The sequence below is a fragment of the Crocodylus porosus genome, unplaced genomic scaffold (genome assembly GCF_001723895.1).
Source record: "Crocodylus porosus isolate Cpor-Errol unplaced genomic scaffold, CroPor_comp1, whole genome shotgun sequence".
Lineage (NCBI taxonomy): Eukaryota > Metazoa > Chordata > Crocodylia > Crocodylidae > Crocodylus > Crocodylus porosus.
In genome coordinates this window covers 35048223-35070869 of record NW_017728912.1, presented here as the reverse complement: position 1 = coordinate 35070869, position 22647 = coordinate 35048223, and the positions used below count along the sequence as shown (strand labels likewise).

At 41.7% G+C, this 22647-nt stretch overlaps 1 protein-coding gene across 2 annotated transcripts in view; it reads right to left on the bottom strand.

The window, feature by feature from the left end:
• SLC4A4 (solute carrier family 4 member 4) overlaps positions 1–22647 on the bottom strand; it is a 270292-nt gene that overhangs the window by 161714 nt on the left and 85931 nt on the right. For both annotated transcript variants that reach the window (XM_019534275.1, XM_019534276.1), the window contains exon 3: positions 7259–7394. In XM_019534275.1, coding sequence (XP_019389820.1) covers positions 7259–7394 — 136 coding nt within the window. The remainder of the gene's footprint in view (positions 1–7258; positions 7395–22647) is intronic.

The window sequence follows — 22647 nt, the reverse complement described above, 5'->3', positions numbered from 1 at the left end:
TATCTCAAACAAAATTCTCTAAGGCAAGCTAAGGAACTATGAGCTGGATGAAGAGACTATATGGTGGATAGAAACCTGGCTTGATCATCGGGGTAGTAATCAATTACTTGAAGTCTAGTTGGCACCCTGTATAAAAGTGAAGTGCCCCAGGGGTCAGTCTGGAGACTGGTTTGTTCTGTATCTTCATCAGTGGCCTGGAAGATGGGATGGAGTGCACCCTCCGCAAGTCTGCAGGTGATACCAAGCTGTGGGGGAACTGTATATACACTGAAGGGCAGAGATAGGATTCAGAGAAATCTTGCCTCCTGCCCACAACAACCCCCAGCCCCAAGCAGCCCCTTGCAGGCTGAGAATCTTCCAGCTTGCAAGGGGAAACCTGAAGTTTCCTGCATGTTTTCCTTTAAAAGAGAAAATCCATGTTTTTCCACACCAAATGTAAAACCCAGATCTCTGGTTATAAGCATCTGAAACCTTTGGATTTCTTTGAAAATCTGAGCTAGCCATATTTACTGTATGTTTCCTGCATGAATTTGCAAATTACAAAGACTTCAACATTTTGAGTGAAAGCATACTATTCACCTTAAGCACTTTCCCCTGTTTGATCTACATTTGGTATTTCTTTGGAAGTTAGATCCTTTTTGTAAATGCTAGTAGACACCTTAATACCTTTAAAATTCAAGCCTTCAAATGCTTCATTTCTGAAGTTCCCTCTGAACTCTGGAATGCACACTATCTCATTTTACAGCTTGTTGCTATTTAGTTAAGCAACTTGTTCCAACTTTGACTACTCTTTTCAAGTATCAGAGGTAGAAAAGTACATACCGCCCACACAGCCTGCATAGTAAAGACTGATACGAGAAACTCAAACATATGCACATTTCTTTAGTTGCTCCTTTCACTTCCTTGTTATCCATCATCCAGCCCCCTCTTAGTTTTCACCTTATACCTCACACATTCACCTGACTCTATTCACTGCTGGGTAAGAAAGGAGGAATTGAGTTTAATAAAACTTTTACTATTGAATCAAAAGTAAATGAATTTTAGCATTGATTTGGACAAAGAGAGAAGAGAGTCCTAGCTCTAAAGTAGACCAGAGGGCTCACATTCAATAACCCAAGAAGACAGAGGCTAGTTGCTTGGATCAAATGCTTTCCTGAGTCACTGCTCATTACCGTCTAATTACTGCATCACCCAGAAAGTATCACATTTAAAAACTGTAAGTATGACAGCTATTAAAAACGCAATCAAAAATTCACTCCCAGTATAACCATTTTGAAATTTTAGTATTACTGCCTCATAACACTATTATACTCATTTGACTGCATTCTGGTGAATGCTCTCCTAAAGAAATCCCTTCTTGATCAGGGTTTTGGAAGATGTCTACAGAATCTCTTAAGAGTTATACAGTCAGGCCCAAGCCACCATGGACAAAAAGTTGACAGCTTAAGAGCAAGTAAGTGCCTAAGTACTACAAAAGTGTTCAGTAATGGTGGTACTTCAGCACTTCAATATCAGGCTCGCTGTGGTAGCACACCTTCAGGTGCTTGCCACTTTAAGGGCTGAGGCAGGCAACTGGTAGGTGCCTGAAGAGTGTGGCCATTTTCAAACATAGGCCAGCCAGGCAAGGCCAGCAGGTGGCTGCTTGCATCCTGGAAGTAAGAGCAGGAGCCATGGTTTGGAGGCTCCTGATCCTGGGCATGATCTAAAACTGTACCCTGCTAGGGTAGAGAGGCCTGGTGGGGCTCCTGGTGGTGGGGAAGCCCCCAAGAATAGCCAGGACCATGAACCTCCTTGGTGGAAGGCAGGTAGGGGTGCCTTAACCCCAGCTCCCACCATCTGGTGAGTAACAGTGTAAGCAGGAGTAGCAAGGCGGGCCAGGTGCGTTAGCAGTGAGAAACCTGAGCCCAGCAGGGATGTGAGATCCCAGAGACCCCAGAAGGGGTAGCTTGTGGAGTGTAGTATGAGGACCCGCTCAGAGTAGGGTGCTATAAGGGGCGCCTGAAGGACTGACTGTGTTGGGGTGCAGACTAGGGCTGTGAGAGTGGTTTGAAGGACTGCACCAGAGGCATACTGCATAGGGCTGCAAAAGCAGCTTGAAGGACAGTACATGGGCCAGCCCCAGAAGTGTGAACATGAGAGCAGTTGCCCGGTGAGGGGCCTGGGGCAGAATCAGCCCAGGGTTTGGCACAAGGCTGGGCCACGTAGGGTAGGGGAACTCCTGGGAACTGAAGGACTGCATGGTAGGGCCAGTGTGCAGGTAGCAAAGCCTGATGGCCCAAGAGGAGCTGCTCAAGAGGAGCAAGGGCAGTAGAGTGTGGTCCAGTAATGAGCGATATGTCAGAGGCCTCTGTGAAAGGGGGCGGAGTCCAAGAGGCCTCTTGTGTGGGGAGGGGGTGAAGTGAATGTCAGAATGAATGGAGCCCAATTATGGACCAAGTTTGCTCCAGTCTTATGCTGTGGAGCAATTATAATCAGGATGCCATCTGCGAGGCATGGGCCACAGTATAGGAAAAGTTCAGAGATGTGGATAGTGCCCCCTGGCATCAGGGCAAGTAATGGGCAGCCTCCCACTTAATAAATCAAGTTAACAATCAAGTCATGGCAGACGAGTCAGGGCAGACTGCCCTAGGCAGGTGGGTGGGGCACTTTGGGTTCTGGCCTTGAGTTTGCCCCCTGTCACACTCTCACAGCCTGGTATGCAAAACTTTCTTTTAAGTACAAGTAACCAAGAATCCAGCTTTACAAAATCTCCAAACACCAGCCTAGAATTTATTTGTCGGGACAGTATTTGATCAGTAATTTAGCTTCAACATGGTAACTCACATGCAGAAAGCTGCATTTGCAATTGGTTGAGCAAAACTAAAAGTCCACAGAGAAACGAAGGATTTCAACGATTTGTCTGAAAGGCTATGGATTTAGTCAATACCTATCAGCTGTTGATAGAAATAATGCATGCCTTGGCCAACTGGCCATGTAAGGAATTGCTTTTTTTTTTTTTTTAGCATCCTACAAAAGCAGTGGAAGCAAGTTTAAGTTCAGTAACTCTTCTTACATGCACTTCCCTGACAGTCAAAGATGAAGCTAGGAATGTACTGAACAGTAACAATATGCTATCTAACATGGTTCATTACACTACTCATTTTATTTATTTGTTCATTTATTCATTCCATTTATATGCTGCCCTTCCCAACAAAGGCTTAGGGCTTACAGTAAAGAACAGAATAAATTATAGAACAGAAGAACAAACAAAAGAACAAAACAACTTTAAAAAGTAGAATATCAAATAAAACAGACACCTCATAAATAATACCTCAGTCCAGCTTTGCTTGCTAATAAGTACCTGCCCAAATAGGAAGATCTTAAAACACTTCTAGTCTCCAGTTCTGCTGGGCCTCAAGGGGAAAGATGATCCAGGGCTGAAAAGCAACTCCTAAGAACAACTTCCCATGCATTTTCACCAAGTGCACTCAACCAGGCAGGGATGATGCTTGCAAGAGATTACTCTTGGCTGACCTTAGGGACTGCAATAGGGCAAGTGTTTTTGGCTGTTAACTTCAAACCAGAGTTAGCCACTTTTTAAAGTCCCACTAGACACCAAATTAACTTTAAAAACTTGGCTTTCCTATACTTCATCCTAAGGTTCCCTCTGAAATCTAGAATGTATGCACTTGATCCAGTAAAGTTGGAGCATTACTGTAGCTGTGATAGTCCATGAAAGAGATGAGAGGCAAAGATGTTTTTGGTGATCTCTCTTATTGGACTAACTATATAGCTGGGAGAGTTCTCTCACAACTATGCAGCTGACTGAATAAAACAGATCACCAAAAAAGATCCTTATTACTTGACCTAGAAACTTATCATTTAATTAAGCTATCCGTTCCTACTCTTCAGTCTGGTCCTGAACTGATAACTGCCAGCATCAGTTTTCCTCCTTAGTGCATGACAGTCCTTGTTGCTGGCACAATGGGACCAGCTTAGGCATACTGCACCAGATCATATAATTAAAGTGGTGGCCTTGGGGCACTGCTAAGCTCTGAGGCCTTTACAGTTTGCTACCAATTTACCATGTCCTGTCAATCATTACTCAACAGCAATTAGTCCTCATGGAAGTACAACAGCTTTACCCAGCATCACCCACTGAGTTAATCACAACCAGTGCCAACTGAATGAGCAAATACCCAGTGATTGAAAAATTTAGCTTTTCCTTTTTAACAACCATGACTCATTTTTACCATGCTGCTCAAGATAAATTCACTTACCACATGAACTGTATTTCCACTGGGGAAATTTTCCAAAAATTTAACACTGCTGTTAATAATGCCTGAACTCTACCATCATTAACAAGATAGGAAACCCACAGGTACCTGGATTCCCTTGGTCTTTTTTACTATCTGCTTGGCTAGACCTACTCTGTGCAAGGGGAAACAAGAAAATGCTTTAAAAAGAGTGACAGCGGCATACTTGTACTAGAGTTCTCCACATAGCTAATGCCAATGAATCCTGAAACAATCTTTGGCTAAAGGTAACATGAACACCACACTCTTCTGCAAGTAGCTTTTATTCCTATCTCTGATCAGTGGTTGGAATTTATTTATTTTTTTTAAGACTGGTATCAATTTTTTTCTTATGGGCCAAGACCTCAGGAGAGGAGGGCATAACCTGCTACAACTTTTGGATGAAAATGCTGTTAACTCCTTCTGGGGAGAACATTTTGATTCCATATCAAACCTTGTGTTAATATTAACAGTGCACAGGAAGCTCTGGTAAAGTATGGATTTGACAGCTCCCCTACCTGCTGAAGCAAAGGCCTAGCCGGACCTATCCAGTATATCTTGCAGAAGCAGCTACTCTGCAGCTTAGAGCAGATTCTGCTTTGTAAAACCAAGTCACGTCAGGCAAACATTTACAACTATGAACTTCACTTTCTACAGAGGTCAGCAGGAGCAAAAGAAAAACAAAATGGGACCAAACAAACATTTTTTGCAAAGGTTTAAGGGTTTCATTACTATAGCTTACAGGGGTCAAATGATGTCACCATTAAACAGCAGTGTTCACATACACAGTCCTACAGCACCGTAATCAGGGGTGGGTGAGTAGTGAGCAGGACACAAGCTCAAGGCGTCAACTTAAGCAGGCAGCAAAATGGTAGCTGCCCAAGGAGTCTTTGCCATGGTCCTGTGCCAAAACAACAGCAGACAGGTGGGCGGACACCTTGCTGCGGTAGCAGCAACAGCAGCCACAAGGGGTGGGCAGACTGAGAAGCCCCCTCTTTCCCACCCCCACTCACCCACCTGCAAACACATTGCATCTTCTCCAGCATGCTTTTGTCCAGGGTTCAAAGCTGTATTAGTTAAGCTTCTTCAGTCCTATCTAGCAGGTCCAGCACCAAATAAAAATAAATCTTTCTGAAAATTATCTTAGGGATATTTAAAACATAATGGGCACTGGCAGATGTGAAAAAACAGCACTTTACTGGAAGAGGAAGTGCCACCATCTGTATAGATCAGGCACTTCAGCAGGGCTTTTTGGGACTTTTATCTAAAGCTAATTCAAATCAACTATAAGCACCAAAAAGCCCTGCTGAAATGAGCAGCCCATAAAGACATGGGGCAAGCTCGGTCAAACTAACACAATACCTCTTCTGGGTATACATGCTTAGTGCAAGGTCGCGCTGAGATTAAAGTAAAGCGCTGTTTGGGGGGGTTCCATGTCTAAGCACAGACAGAATTCATTTTTCCATACACTAAACTGATCAAACTTGTATAAAAAATTCTCAGAATTGGGCTTGCCTTGCTCAACTCTTTGTAATAACAATTAAAATAAAAGAACAATCAAGATATGTCATATTTAAAGAATTAAGAAAACATTCTCCTATTTTCACATTTGAAAGGGGAGGGGACACACCATCTTGCAGGAAGCTGAAAGTTTAGACGCAAGATTTAAAAAATGGAGAAATTGTTAACAATTTTTGCAATCAGGACTTCCAAAAGGAAAAAGCAGCATAGTCAGTGGAAAGAGCAATCCACTAGAAAGCTGAGATGAATAATGCATATGGCAAAATGCAAATACTGAACTGATGATAAGAAAGAACTAATAAAGGGGGCCAAAAAAGGCCAATAAGCAAGAAGTTAAAGCATAAAAGGTGAAGAGTCTTTAAACAGGCTCTACAAGGAACGGAAGAGGAAAAAAGAAAGGAGATAAGAATGCAAATTGATTGGTTCCTTACATCACAGGTAAAGGAAGATTAAGGTAACCAAAATGCAAACTAACCATGAACTGAGTAGGACGCATTCAAGACTGGAAAGTAGAGAGAAAGCTTAGCGGAACTACAGTAAAGCAAAATGAAAAGCTAATAGTTAAAAGAAAGGGATTGGAAAAGAGAATGGAAAGCCCCACAAAACCTTTATCATGAACACCTCTCTTTAGTGAAATATCCAAATCTAGTACCTTGTATAGCTTCTCAGGCAGAAAAATATGTGTAGAGGGGTTGGGAGTGGAACTGCAGGACAGAACAAAAGTCACTGTCACTGTACAGTAAGATTTCAAGCTAGCAAGCCTAATGTGCTACACAGAAACCATTAGAAGCATGTAGTATTTCTAGCTAAATTAGTTGCAGATATCATGAACTGCAATTGTCTTGTGTTATTTTAATTTGTCTGTATATACTGATAACAAACAAATTAAATCTCAATATCAATAAAAAACAAGACAAATCATGCAGATATTAAAGTAGCACCAAGAAAACAAAAAAGAGGAAATAAAACCAGCCACCACTTCTTGCATTTACTACCCAGGGCAAGCAATGCAGTGTTTTTTACCAATTTAAAATTAAGTTCACCGTCATATTCAAGACAAGGATTACGACAAAACAGTCTACAGAAGCACATGCATGTCTGAATTTGGGCTCTAAGTCCCAAAGGCAGCTTTCATTTGATCTCAGAAGCTTAACTTCAGGCATCCTGTTTTCACAATTCCTAACAACATTTTAGTTGTCTGCCAAACACCATGAACATATCTGGCCCTGTAAAGATAAACAAATATGCACCACAGATCTATTTTAGAGAGGTATTTAGGTAAATCCAGGGTAGAAAAAATCCTTCATAGAAAAGGCCCAGTAAATTTTAGAGGAGGACAATGTTCCTTTCAAGTCTCTGGGTCATTCCGTAGCAGGGATAATACCCTCTACTTGCGTCACTATGATTTTCCCCTAAAAGTTAGTGAACAGGTGCGCGTCCCTCTCAGAGCAAAAGGAACTCACCTTGCAGTCTCCTTCCATTCCATCTCTTGTCCATCAACAAGCAAAAGCTCATCCAGTTCAGTGAAGAGCTGAGGGGGCGCAGGGCTGTCATCTTCCTCACCCAAGATGAAACGGATGCGCTCAGCGGCAGGGGAAACTGCAGAGGTGAAAATACTGCGATTAACAGCCTGAACGATGATCAGGGATGTGCGGCGCCACTCTTTTCCCTTCTCCCCATAGCCATTGAGCTGTTTCTCAGGGTCGCCTCTCTCCTTTGACATAGTAAATTCTCCGCGTGTGTGTCTGTATCCCTCCTGTCTTCCCTTGCTGCCTACTTATTTCTTAAAAACTTCAAGCTGGGAGTAAAGTTCAGGAAGACTTGTCTCTTCTTCCAGCCCTTAACTGTGTTACAACAATCCACAGCCCCTTGTAAAAAGAGCTATCAAACTCAGAACCAATATGCTCTATGGTGCATGCCCAAGGACCTTTAGTACTCTGATCAACTGAGGTCCTCAAACCGGCTTTTTTTAATATATATGGTGTAAAACTGGTTTAAGCCAAACTATTTTGGGGACACATAGCGGAGGAAAAGCAACAGCCTCCTACTGCTGGCTTTCCCCTCCCTTTGGATGAAGCTGACTTTTTCATTGGCTTGCAAAGCAATCTGTAACCTTTCTTGATTTATTACCAGGAGAAGGAATATTTAACAAAAAGATTTGCATCATCTTTACATGAATACGGTGCCCAAATGCATTTAGTCAGGCATCATTGCACTGAAAAAAAACAATCTTAGGTAAAACATTGTCTATTTAAGTAGAAGAAACCTCATTTCACTACTTGGTCTTGTGCTGATGCAGATAACTGAAAATTCTGTGGGGCTCCTTTGGACCTGTAAACTCAGGAAAAACTAAATGAAATGTTTACCCATGTAAGGGACAAATCCTCATAACTGTACTTAAAACTTCATTTTAGGGTCTAACTATGTCATTTAAAGAAAAATAAGGAACTTACTCTGCAAGTACCTTCATGGGAACCAGAAAAAATTGTTAAAAGCAATGTTATTATTTGCTTCTTTACCCTGTATAAAGAAGACCTAAAGGGTGGTTGCTGAGGTGGTTTTTGTTTCTTAAAGATTGTTCCCTCACATTTATCAATTCTGATTCTTCTTCCTAAGTATCTGTTAGGGTCTTTTTTCTTTTTTTTTTTTTAATTCCCACAACTTCAAATGAAGTTCTGAGCGTGCTGACATTTAAAAAAATATCCTTTCAACCAAGACTTCTTAGGCATTAGAGTTACACAGAAGTAAAAAGTAGTCAGAACAGTGCGACTAAAACTTTCTCCCTCTCAATAACTAAGCATTCCTTCTCCTGCAAAACAATTATTTTACCAGTTCTCCACACAACATAGGCACACCCAAAGATCTGAATTTCTAGCACTGAAAAAAGAAAAGATGCTCCCAGGCTTTTTTCTTTATAAATTAAGAAGTGGGCAAAAAATCATTTTTTTGTTTTGTAGTTTTAACACCTTTAAACTCAAGTGACCCTCTTTCCTGAATTAAAAACCAGGACATGTTTCTAGTGGCATTATTAATGATCATGAAATACTAATGGACAAGGCAAACATATTCTCCCTCTCCCTCATTTACTAGTAATGCCACTGACAACTCTGAGCTCAACAAAAATCATGGACACCTTTCTTGGAATTAAACATATTTCTCTCTCGGGATCTTATGACTAGTCACTTCTTTACCCCAGACCTCTTTAGAGTCTTTTGCCATTGTAAAAGTTCTTTGTGCCCACGAGAAAACAGGCCACTAGTCTCCTAATGTGTTTTCTCCATGAAATGTGGATCAAGCCTGTTGCCAACACTTACAATGAATACAATACAAGGGCTTAAATGATTTAAAAATTGAGCTACCATTTTCAAAGTTGACTTGGGGACCTGACACTCCCCAGTTACTCTTGAAACTGAAATTTGAAAAAGTTACACTTTGAGCAAAGAACACAGACAGGAATTACATTCACTGACTTCTCTTCACTCCAGAGACTGATTGTCACAATGAACGCTTGTTCTATGCTATTTGTTCACGACAAACATGGTGCTAATTCTATTTATTATAGCAACATATCTTGAACAAACTTTTTTTATTCATGTTTTTAATGTTTTGAATGATTAAATGTAAAGTCCAAACATAGCACTTTTAATTTTAAAAAATAGAAAGGGTGGGAAGGAAAGGAATAGGACTGTCCTAATTAAACTAGGATATACTGTCATATTTACTAATACTTAATCCCTTCCATATTACCCAGGGCTCTGCAGACCAATCCCAATAACTTGTTCACAATTATATGTACTCATAAGTGTACTCAGACAACAAGCTATGCAGTTCTTCACTGCGATGGCACTGCAAGTCTAAGAGCTATGAGAGATGGATGCAGTTAACTGCTGAAACAATACCAGGAGCCAGACTGCAGTTGTTCGAAAAGGAAGGGAAGGAAATTGGTTTTATAGCACTTATATTTCACCTATTTGAAAATCCCTCTAACTTGCAGTGAGGCAGGAATAGTGTTTTCAACTTTCACTCTGAAATGACTTTATACTTACTAGAACTTTGATATTACTTATTTACAAACAACAGGATTTAAGTTTTCTCTTTCTAGGGGTGGAATATGGACTGAACATTTTAAGGCAATAATTTCAAAGGCACCAACAAGAGTCCAATGACTTCATGCTTTGAATACTTTTTCCTCTAAAAAATGCAATAAAACCAAGTCTGAGATGATTATTTAAGAAAACTATTCAAAGGAGGAATCTACATATCTACTATGAGCTACAAAGGCATTCAGGATCCTATATTAAGCCAGTGGGCTTTGTGGTCCCTTGAAATTTGTGCATTCTCTTCATATCCTTTCACTTCATATAACACAACAGCTCTAGGAAGATCTCTGAATAGGTGCTGGCAAAACTACATGCACTAGTATGTGGTCTATAGAGTTGTTTATTTGTTTTAATAATGCCCTATTTTCGCTATTTTCTGCCTCACCAGCTTGGCCTATGCTTCTAGTAAAGGGCTGGAGGCAGCATACTCAAGAGTAGGGTTGCTCGCTCAACCCCCAGCCCACCAGCCAGATCCAGACCCCAGCACCAGGTAACCTGGCCTGCAGGGCTCCCCCAAGAGTACAAAATTGTAGCATTGGTCCTCCTCTGCCAAATTTCCAGACCAGTGGGGAACTCCATGGGTCAAATATCATGGCCCTGCATAGTGGATCAGGTGCACAGGGTAGCATGAGGTCTGATCCTGGTATGCAAGGCCAGGCAGGGACAGCCCAGGGCCCAAGGGCCTGGGATGGTCCTTCCCCAGCACAGAAGAGGCAGTGTGGGGCACAATCTGGCCCACAGACCAGCCTCATGCCATTCATCTGACCTGCAGGGACAGAAAACTGAATACCTCTGCTCTAGAGCAAACCTGTAACTGTCCTGGATATTATTAGAGAACACCACAAAGCAAGGTCTGATCCCCACACTGAGTACAAATTCTTGCTGACAATAACATTAACGCATTTGTACACTGTAGGCCAAGTTCTGAAACAAAGAAAATTGATGCAGGTCCAGTCTTGGCCCTGTGAATATACCATTGATTTTTCCCCTGCATTAAGCTCTTCCTATATCATATATTTCTTATTTTAGTTGCTTTCTTCAAGAATGTGAAGTATAATTTCTGCTATTCCTGAACATCAGCATTTTAGTATATACCTGATGGATAAAAGACTAACTCTGCAGTCTCCTCACCACCTTCAAACCCTTACCTGCTTCTCAGCATCTGTTATCCATTCCCCAAGGTAAATCAGACACCAACTATAACTGCAAATATAATTTATAGACTATCAATGCATTTACACCAACTTCCATCAAACCGGGTACTCACTAAATCAGCTTATTCATCATGAGTATGAACACAAGTAACATAATATGCTCTGACTACCTGTTATACATGATACAGTGACCTTGCAAACTGGCTACATAAAAACTCTTAGTTTTTAGACAAATCATTCTTGATAAAACCCACTGTTTATTTCCTGGGAAGGCAATAACTATTTCTTATTATATTCTTAGGCAAAATTAAGGAAAGCAGTTAGTACTAACTCAGTTTATGGAATGCTTTCTATTTGACTTTTGATTATAAATGTTTTATCAATTGAAAGTATATAGTTTAAGCTCTTTTTGTAACAAGAAGGTTTACTTAAATATCTAGTTCTTATCCAACATTTCTATTCCTTACACAGTGAAACTAATCACTTATATACATTCACCCCTTTTTCTCTAGAAGTTTATTCTCATCTCAGTATGTGGATGAGGTATCTATTTGACCAGATGACAGTTTTATGCACCTAGAAGTAGATTCTCTGGTGATACAATTTCTCACAGTTCCACTGAAGTCAACAGATGTGCCAAATTTTCAAAGTTTTAAATTTTCACTTAATGAGGAAAGTGTAAAAAGGAGTACTTAAATTCTAATGACAAGTGCCTAAATGCTGTTTGCTCACTAATTCTGAGATGTTTTGGAAACACATAATTTTAAACATGAAAATGATACTGCAATTATAAAGGCCTCCATGAAAAATGTACATTGATATATCTTTAAAACCACACTTACTAAAAATAATTAAAACAGCTTTAGCTCCCTAAGCCAGCACTACACTTAGGATTGTGAATCTGGAACAAACGCTGTCCCGGAGTTATGCAGCCTGGGATTGGAACTTAAGGTTCCCAATGTGGGACTGTCCCACCCAATTAAGGATGGGTGATCACCCTAACTGCACTTGAGTGTAGGGTTATAATCAAGCATTTTGACTCCCAGGTGGTTTTGTAATCAATGGGATGCAAGTGTGCACTGAAGTGTTGTCCTGAACTGGGACTTGGCAGAGAAGGGAAAAAGGCTGAACTAGGGAAAAACACAGTCATAGCTTCCCTCCTCAACTAACAACTCTATTACACTGATTCTCAACTAGGGTGCCTCAACACATACAAATGCACATATACTGGTACCATCACTGCTTTTCAGTGCTAGAGCAGAACTCTTTTAAAAAAAACATTCAGCTTTCCATGGAGTCCGTGACCTTGTAGCCAAAGCATCACTGGCAGCAAAATGGAAGTACCGATATACATTTTTATACATGTACAGAGGTAGAGAGAGTGAGATGGTCCTGAAAAGAAAGATCATTGTGTGGTTAAGGCACTAGGACTGGGCGACTGGAGTTGTGTGCCCAGTGTCTGGTTCTGTTGTGTGCTTCAGTTTTGCTGTGTGACCTGAGACAAATTATTTAATTCTCTCTTTACCTTAGTTCTGTATCTGTACAATGGAGATACAAACAGTTTCTACATTAGCCGTGCTTATTTAGATTGCAAACTCTTCAGAGCAGGGACTCTCTTGTGTTACGTCTGTAGTGTGTTAACATAGTGAAGGCTTAATCTTGGCAAAGGCTTTGATGTGCTACTGTAATGCTATATATTAATAACAGCAACTTATTCTTTGTACTGAAACAGTGCCTAGGAGCCCCAGTCATACATCAGAGCAATTTTTGCTACAAACACAACAAAAAGATGATACCTGCTGTACACATATACAAATCCAGTGCTGCAGATGTGAGTGGAGGTTTCTGTGATTTAGCCCTGATTCAAATTCAGCTCAAGAAGCAGCAAAGCTAGTGCTATTTTATAGTTGTCATGCGGCTTTATAGCACTGCAGTGGTGCAGATGTGCAGCAAGGTGTATAGCCGCCTCCATTTTGCTGTTGGAAGTCTCCAGATTGAGCCCAAAAACTGAGCTACGTTCTCACCCTTCAGAGCAAGGCAGATTAGTGAGGAAGTTTAGAAGTCTTCTACTACCTGTAACACCTTTTCCAGGGCCTTCAGTCCCTGATTACTACAAATCTGCACTACTTTCACTAACAACTGTTTTTAAAAAAGGTTAAAATCTCTAAAACAAAATCAAGAAGGTAAAAGGATTAATGGCCATTTAAAAAACCACTGTCAGAATAATGCCACTTCCCAGACCTTGGGCACATTCATTATTCTTTTAAGAAGTTTAAAGTCTTGAACTATCTTTAAATCTTCAGTTATGACACATTACCTTTTCAGTTGATAGAGATATTCTCTCTTTTAATAATTTTGAGGAAAGGTCTAATAACTACAACATCTTTTATCATCTTATGTCTGATTTCACTGCATGGTAATTCCACATTCAGTTGCAAAATTCTTGTTGCTGAACATTCACCTGGACTGCCTTACAGAAAGGATTAGAGCACTCAACACAAATCCCACCACTAACTGCTACAGTAAAACATCAGCAAGGACCCTCCACTTCATTCTTTCTTCTTGTCTTTTCTTTTTTTTGCATTTGTTCATGGCAAACTTGCTGCAGTTAGCAAGGATGATAAAGTCCAAAATCCAATTAAGGAATTTGCTAGGTCACAGGTCTCTTATGGCTTGCTTTACCATATGCTTTTTAGTGCAATTTTGTAGGTTAATGGGCCATTTATGTGTTGTTTATGTGCTCCCTTTAGCAAGGAGAACATATTTTCATCTTAATCTCCTGAGTGAACAGCATGTACTAAGCCTACACTGACGGTCCTGTTTCAGGTTGACTAACAGAGTGCAATAAACCTGCAAAATCAGCTCTGAAGACCTCCTACTGCCCAACCTTTGACTGCTGCCACTGTCCATGTTCTTCACCTGTAAATCTGGCTAGCTCCACAAATCTAGAAGCTGCTGGAACCAAGTGCATTAATGAGAAGAAGAGTCACTGGTATTCAAAAAGTCCTTTTTTCTATTCTTATCTCCCCCCATGTAACAACCTGATCATCAACAGTCATAAGCAATTATTTGAGAAAATATTAACCTTGTGGATAATGTTTTTCCCCTTTAAACAGGCAAGGAATTAAAGTGTTAATTGCAAGATTTTCACCACATATAATACAACATTTTAAATAGACGTGTCATTAGTAGGGGTCAACCCAACTCAAGAAGGAGGCCAGCTGATTTTGTGGGGAGACTGCAGGATGACTGATTGTGGCAGGGTCCCCCATGCCTCTGACTGGCTGAGGGGCTCTGTCCCTCACCACCAACTGGCTGTGAAGCTAGGGTAATGTGGCCCCACCCCTCATGCTGATTGGTGGAGAAGGTATGGCCTTCATGATAAGAAATCCTGTCCACCAATCAGCAGCAAAGGGCAGAGGCAGCAGCCATCTTGGGCTCCCCTGTGTGCCAGCAGCCCCCCTTCCCCCTGGCAGGCTGCACAGCCAGGCCACAGTGCCATGAGGGCTGCTGGCTCCCCAGAGGCGGAGCCAGCATTTTATTTTCAGTAAGTTTTCTTTTTTACACAGACATTGCCTACTTTAACGGACAATGCTGGATTTCCATTTTCCACAAAATTGTCAAAATTGCAATGTTGGTAGGTCCCTAGTCATGAGTTTAATTTCCTTTCCTTCCCCCTTCATAGGTAACCCTGCCACACAGCTACCAAATACAGTGCCCCATCCTGCCATATGTAAAGCAGGGGAACTATAGTGGCAAATGTCCTGGTGCTGGAAGGCTTGTTAAAAAAAAAAACACTCAAGAGGTCCAAGGAGGAGGGCCATGCCCCCGCTACAGACGAAGGCAAAAACCCTGACAGTCTTTATCAATTTAACCGTGTGTAAAACTCCTCCCTGACCCCAAATGCAGTGGTAGGCCAGACCCTGAGTGAGGGACAAATCTCTAGGTTTTAGTCCCAAAAGGAGCACTAGTACACCTCAGTCAAAACTAAATAAGTAAAATATTAACCAACAACTCTTTAGGGAGAAAACCTATTCTTTGTAAAATAAGGGAGAATGTGTTGTGTTGAAAAAAATGTGGTTCCATTCCAGCAAGTGAATACATAAACTGAGTCTTAAATCAACCCATTTGTTTCTTCCATTTTTGCATGTTCAGTCATATCTGCTAGATTCTGTTCCCACATGAACTTTAATTAAACTAAGATCTGATTGCAGGATCACATTCTGCCTTCCCCTCCCCCTGCAATGAAAAGTAGTGGTGTAAGTGAGGACCTCAGGACAGATCCTGTTCCATGCACTGGACATATAAAGCTTCAAACAGACATTGCTTTTGTGATGGTGTAAAAAATTTTATGGTGGCACAGAACCCAAGCTAACAGACATCTATTACTTTTGTCATGCCACAAATGCTCATATATATGCTCTCGACAATTTCTAGTAACAGTTTGTGCCACCTTTTTGCAACTAACATCTGTTAGTTTCTGACAGGAGAGCATGGGCAGTCCAGAGCTGCCTCCACACCCCCACTGCCTTGGGCAGGTGTTCCCAGGGCTTCAAGATCCTTGTGCACCCCTGTAGAGGGACTTCTGGAGCACACACATCACACTGCTATGCCCTAACTCTGCCCAGTTTGCAAGTACAGTAGGGGTAACCCCATGGGACTTCCTGCCTGTAGGTAGACCTGATGATGTACACTCCAGAAGTAGGCCTTTAGATGATTCTTGGGGTACACTTCAAAGCTGCTTCACCCAAACATAGGGCACACACGTACAAGTGGGGGAACCCCGGGGTTTCCCACTTGTAGATGTTTGTCCCAGGTCAGGATGCAGCAATGTGACATGTAAGCCCCCGAAATCCCATGCAGAGGAATCCCAGGGAGGGCTTTCAAGCTGCCACACCCCAGATCAAGGCATGACACTAAAGGTCAATGTCCCAGAGGATCAGGCCACTGAAGCCCTGGGAGCAACAGGGCCCCAACCCTGTGTGACAACAGCACCTTCTGTTTGTGCTGATCAACTGTATCAGTTGGGCTGAGACACATCCTGGCACAGCTGATGCTACAACAAAAATTACATCTGTTTTTAACCTAAGTGTTTTTCTGCAATCCTATTCTACCCTATATATGTCCCTCAAAAAACATTATGGCAAAAGGTAGATTGCCCACACAAGATTTTAATGCAGTTTAACAAACCCACTTCAAATGTACAGCTTTATTTAATTGGGAATAACTTTTTAGAGCCAGGCACTAAAATCTGGTCATGTTACAATGAGTCAACCAATGATATGATGGCAAGTTCCCACAAAGAATAACCGGCATGATTAGAAACCAAAGGAGCTGATGCTCTGGCTACTGACCATTATTAACAAACAAAAAAAGCCCAAAGGAGTTTTCACTAAAGTCATGGAAAATTAGCATCACCCATTATTGCCACCATCCCAATTAGCTGGCAAAGTACACAAACTTCCTGAATAGATATTTCATTAGTCTTCACTAATGATTTGTCTTTTGCAGCCAACTGGTGTAATCTATCTAGCCTGTGGAAGCTTGTACTTGAGTGATCTCACTGCCTGTGTTTCTGGCTGGAAGGAAAGGAAAAGGAGGATGATATTAGACCGCTATGAGCATACCTAGTCCCTCCCTAGCCTGCTACATACTGGAATCAGCTCAGCCCAGGTGCATTCATCAAAGCCAAGCCCATTTCTCCCACCACATAACTAGCACTAGTCTACATAGGCATCCAGCTGCAAATGCTATGACCCCTACTCCCAAATTCCATTGTTGACCTGATAACAAAGAGAGGGGAAATAATCAGTGTGCTCTTAGGATGCGAGACACACAACAGAACAACTCTGAGCACAAAACAGTCTGAGCCATCCATACCCACCCTCAATTTTTGTCCTGATCAGGACGGGAAGACATGGTATAAGGAATACAGCTCCCAACAGAGTTTGGATAGAAAACATTTCTCTGCTTCTCTGTTTGACCTCACCACATTCCTTTTACAACTGTTCATCTCTCTCAGACATAGTAATTTGGGTTAATGCTGATTAACATAAGTCATTAATAAGACCAGAAGCTATTTCTACCAGCTGATCTTACCCAAAAGAATGTTGCCTTCCACGTACCACTCAGGTCTGCCTAGACAATGCCAGTGACAATTTAAATGACACTGACTATACAACACAGCAAGAGCTGGTAGAAGGCTGAGGAAAAGAATATAGCTTAGAAGAAAACCCCAGGTATGGAAAAAGCCCTACAGCAAGACTCAAGTATATTCTATAATGGAGGGGCCCCCAGACTAAGCCCAGAAAATGTTTTCTAGTGGTGTACAGGTCTTCTGGCTTCTCTCAAGAGGTAAATGAAACACAGCCTCATGCTGGAAACCACAAAAATCATTTTTATGGGGACACTGATGGCTACAGATGTGACATTAATATGTTAGCCAATAATCACATATAAATGTTTTCTCCAGTGGTGTAACAGTAAGTAATAATAGTTGACATTCATATAAAGCATTTCTCACATTCCAACCATTACACCAAACCATTAGACTTGGCTTTTCCCTCCAGCATAGATAGGCAAAAAATTTCCTTTTCTGGGAAATGGAGATAAGTACAGAGAGGCAAATTGAATTACCCAAACCAACTGTAAGTCAGCAGCAAAACCAACACTAGAAGTCCTGGCTCACCAGGAGCACTGCCAAGTGAAAGAGCTCTTCAACACATTGAAGAGAGTTCTACTCTACTGGGAACTACACTAAATTAAAATAGACAGGTCCTTCCAGAGGTCTTGCAAAACCCACCTGAGGATCATCAACACCTATCTAATCTGCCTGAGAAGTGGTATAAGAACAAAGTTTCATTTCTTACGTGGAAAGTCAGTTATATTTTGATGGAACCAACCGAGTTTTCAGAACTAAACCAGTGTGAATCCCGGTGAGATGTTATGGCAACTCAATGTTAAGATGATGACCTCCTGGCAGTGCCTGGCAGTGCCTAAATGAATGGCGAGTCCTTTGATGAGATAGAGGTTCCAACCCATGTCCCACTTCTGCAGACCACAGGATTATAGAATATTTTGCAGTGTTTCTCAACCCATGAGTTGCAAGAGTATATGAAAGGGTCTCAAACAAACTTTAAAAATGGGTTCTCCTTTAAAGGAGAAAAACGTGGGAAACTGTGACTTTTCCCTTGCAGGCTGGCAGAGTTCCAGCCTGCAAGGGGCTGTTTGGCACCACCCCTATGCCTCACACAATACCCCACACAGCCAGCCTCTGCCCCACACCTAAAAGGCCCCATACCTGTAAGGCCTAGGGGCAGGGGGCAGCAGGTCAGCAGTGAGGGACAGAGTCAGGACTGGCCATCGGTGTTTTACAGATGAGCCCTGGTACAAAAAAGGTTGAGAACCACTGCTGTAAAAGCAACTCGTTTAGTTGAACGAGACATGGCCCACATGCAGTATGAGATGAACTAATTACAGAATCACATACTGTTTTTCCCCCACTGAACTCCTATCTTATTCAGTGGATAGAGTATATGCTGCTTAGTAAACAAGCATTTATTCAACAATTTATTTTATCCTCCTTGTTAGAAGTGGCCTCATCCCCCATTTACTGCCCACCATCCAAACCCTATGCTTTTGCATGGCTGTCATCACTACAATATCTCACAAATATCAATCTACCTTCACAACACCTCTCTAAAGTGATATTGTACTGTTATATCTGTGACAAACCATACTGGTGACATTGGGGTGAAATCAGAGCCCCAAACTTATCTCTACTATTCTGTTGCATGCCTGTGGGGAACAGGCTAGATTTTGCCCTTGGAGTAGTAACTCCACAACCTAGCAAATTCTCCATCTGCTTACCAAACTTTGCAGCTCTACTAGAGGAAATCTGCCAACTAATGCAATATTCCCCTTAGCTTTGCAAAACATTACAGATCCTTCACGCCACAGAAGGCAGAATACCTGCAATTGCCCATTGCTCTGAAAAATCACTTTTACCACAGAAATCAGTTTGATATATGCAACAGCAGCAGTATTTATTATACAAGGAAGTTAGGTCATACAAGAAAAAGTAACTATTAGATTTGGAAGACAGATTACAAAAGAATTACACAGAAAATAATTTCTTCCACTCTATCCAGAAACAGCTTTTGAGATAACCGCTGGATGCAGGAGCTTCATTCAAAATGTTGTCCTACACCAGCAAACCTGCCACCTCATCTGGTTAGCCCAACTTCATAAATTCTCCAAGGTCAGGGGTCCCTAGACAACCTCTTCTTTCCAAAGGGATCTCTTCATTTTTATATAAAATACTTTATATTTTATATAAACTACTTGCATTATTGTAGATGATTTCCTTCCCTCGAATTATGCATCTGTCTGTCAGGTAAGGTGTTTCCGCTGACTTACATATTGTGTTCAAATAAGACATCAGAATTATTCTAACCCCCTAATTAGATTTTTCTGTACCCATTACATATTTTAGTGGGCAAAGATATCCCCTCAGCATGAGCTAATGGCTGTACTCTTAACACTATTTCAACACTTTCCTGGCTGACCAATACGCATACCAATTCTAGGTATATTCTCTAGAAATTGGATTCATTTTGAATGTATGAATAGTTATTCCCTAGTGGGAGAATCTCCTGATGCTTGATTTAGCAAATCAACTCATTTCCCATTTAAGTCGCATTATAAAAATACAAAATCATATTCATATCCAAAAACATGGTACAAACAATAAAAATGATAAAACTGAATATAGAGTAACACCAGCTGTAAATAGAGGCTGAATATGACAGTAGTAAATCCAAGTCAGGGAAGTACCTATGTAGGATGACTAGGATAACCCAACATTAATCCTGCAGGAAACAGAGGCATAGAGAGATTAATCTGAAATCTTTGTACTCCTTTGGGGTACCCCCTATGAGATGAATCAGATCTGAATTTGCAATACTACTTGACATTTTACACAGCCTGATTTTTATAGAGCACATCTCCCACTGATTTCTGTTACAGCAGCAAGTGAGCCTGTCCCTCAAGATACACCACACAACCCCACTGCCAAGTGTCAAGTCCCTTATCCAAAGAAGGAAGGTTGCTGCTAAAACTTTTTAATGGTTTTAAGAACTTTTAATGTGGACAAACCAACCTGTTTCACCTGTAGAGCTGAATTTTTCTCCTAAAATTTTCAAAAAAAACCCCCAACAACCTGCAGGCAGATGGCCCAAATAGAAAATTTCAGTTCAAACTGTCCAAGTTTTGCAATGCTGTAAGTGACTGGATACAGGTTTTTCATTAGAAAACCATTAGGTGACTTTAAATGTGGCAGTCACTTCCTGTAGGAGGAACAACATAACAAATTCCAGAAAGCAATGGTTCTGAGGGTCTGGCCATCTTCACAGCAACATCTTCTCCTTCATTGCACCTGATGGAGATCCCAATCAGCAACATTAGGAAACCTCTCTCTACTGTGTTCAGGCAGCAGACAATGTAAATACCCTCATAACACATCATGTGCATAGGGCAACTGCAAATAGACTTCATGCAACAATGCATTATTAAAAGCTTCCTGCAGATGCATAATCATTCAGCTAAACTGGGGCAAATACTTCAGTGTAAGAAAGGCTTCATCCCCTGCCCACTAAAGCCAAAGGCAAAACTCCTTCTGATTTCAAAGATGCAGGAGGACCAGGTGCTTCTCTCTCTTAATAAAAAGTGTAAGGTTACATCCATTGTACCAAAATGCTAATCTCCAATGCCCAGTCTTCAAATAGCAAAAAAACTAAGACATATCTCTGTTCCCTATCACTTTTAATTTTATATCATAAGTTTATGTATTCTGAGAGGTTAGAATAACTTTCCTTTGCTTGTGACACTACTCTTGTTGGAGATAATAAAGTGTAGTCACTGACATATACTTCAGCACTGTGGGTCGCATATGTGGTTACAAAGCAAAGGATATAAATTCTTGAATGACTGACATACTTTTCCCTATGCTAGTCACATACACTGAAAAAAAATCACTGAAGATGTTGAAATCTTTAGGTTAGTTTATCTATTTTGCTGAAAGAGGTAGGCTGCAACTTTAAGAAGCTTTGGAGTTGGTATTTCCTATGGAACAACGTAGTGGTAAGATGGCCAGCCTGTGCAACTGTGCTCAAAAGTGCATCATGAATCATTCACTTTTGACTCATAAAGAAAAGGCTGGGATGTGGACATTTTACAGTTTACCTACCAATACAAGCACCTTTACTTTGGGACCTTTAGCTCCGAATACTAGTGCCCTTGTTCATATTAATTAGCATTATAATCCTCAAGTAGTCCCAATGACACTGCTCAGTAGGAGCAGAGCTACCAGAACAGAAGAATTAGATTGCTGGGCAAGGAGGGGGCACTACAGCACAGTCCAGCTGACCTCCAACAAAGAGATTATTGAAAAACCTAACCCCTTCCATAAGACCATTTCCTCTCAGAGGCTACAACCTGTCATTAACCAATTGTTAAGGGCAACATGTTCGTGAGTTGTTTTCTTGTTCCCTCTTTCCCATCGATTTAAGGCAAGAATCAGAGCACAGGGACTTTTTCAAAGGCTGAAATAACTTCAAGCTTTTCCACTCGGATTTTAAACTTTTATCCTCAGATAATGAAAAATGGTTCATCTCCTCTTAGCTCCAGCCCTCAGGCTGGGATAAGCAGTTTTATACATTTAAACTGCCCTTAGAATCCCTCTGTAAACACAGTCTCATCACTGTCTTGTTCAATCAGGTCTTCACATTACTTCAGACCAAGTCTGCAGTTATGAAGGCTTCTTTATCTACTGTTTACCCAACTGTAAGTGCATGGAGAACTCTGTTTTCTCTCTGCAACTTTAAAATGTGACTCCAGCCTTCATTTCCTGATTTTAAGCAGCTCCTCTTGCTGAAACCAAGCCCCTGTTAATAGGCTTACCGTATTTCCAAGTCAAAAAAAAGGACACCTGTCATGAGGGGGGAGGGGAAGGTGGAAATATGATGGGGGGGCAGTGATATGCCAGTGCCCTGACCCTGCCCAATTCGTTGCTGCTCACTGCTAAGCCACAGCTACCCCTCCACCCCCCCCGCAGCCCTGCTGCTGCCCCTCACTCCCGACCCACTAACACCAGCCCTGCCAGTGCCCCTAACTCCCAAACCACAGTACCCTGCCCCCCTGGGCCATGATGGTGCCTCTCACTCTCACCAACAGCCCCAAGCCATCCCTGCTGGTGCCCCTCACTCCTGACCCAGAGTCCCCTGGTGCTGCCAGTGCCCTGCACTCCCAACCCACAGTCACCCCCCCATGCCCCTCACTCCCAACCCGCAGCCCCCTGCCCCCTCAGCCCTGCCCGCAAGGACCTCAAGCTGTCCTCGTCCTGACCGGGGTGGTGCGCGGTGGCTCCAATTCATGTAGGTGGCAAATGAGTGTGTATGGACCCATCATGGGCTGCAGGGAAGAGGAAGGGAGGCTTGTGGCACCCCACACCCTGGGATGGGGCTGCAGCTCACTAGCAGGCAGCATGGCCAAGGACCCCCACCCCCTTTTTTCCTCTTCTCCCTCCAAATCAAAGTAATA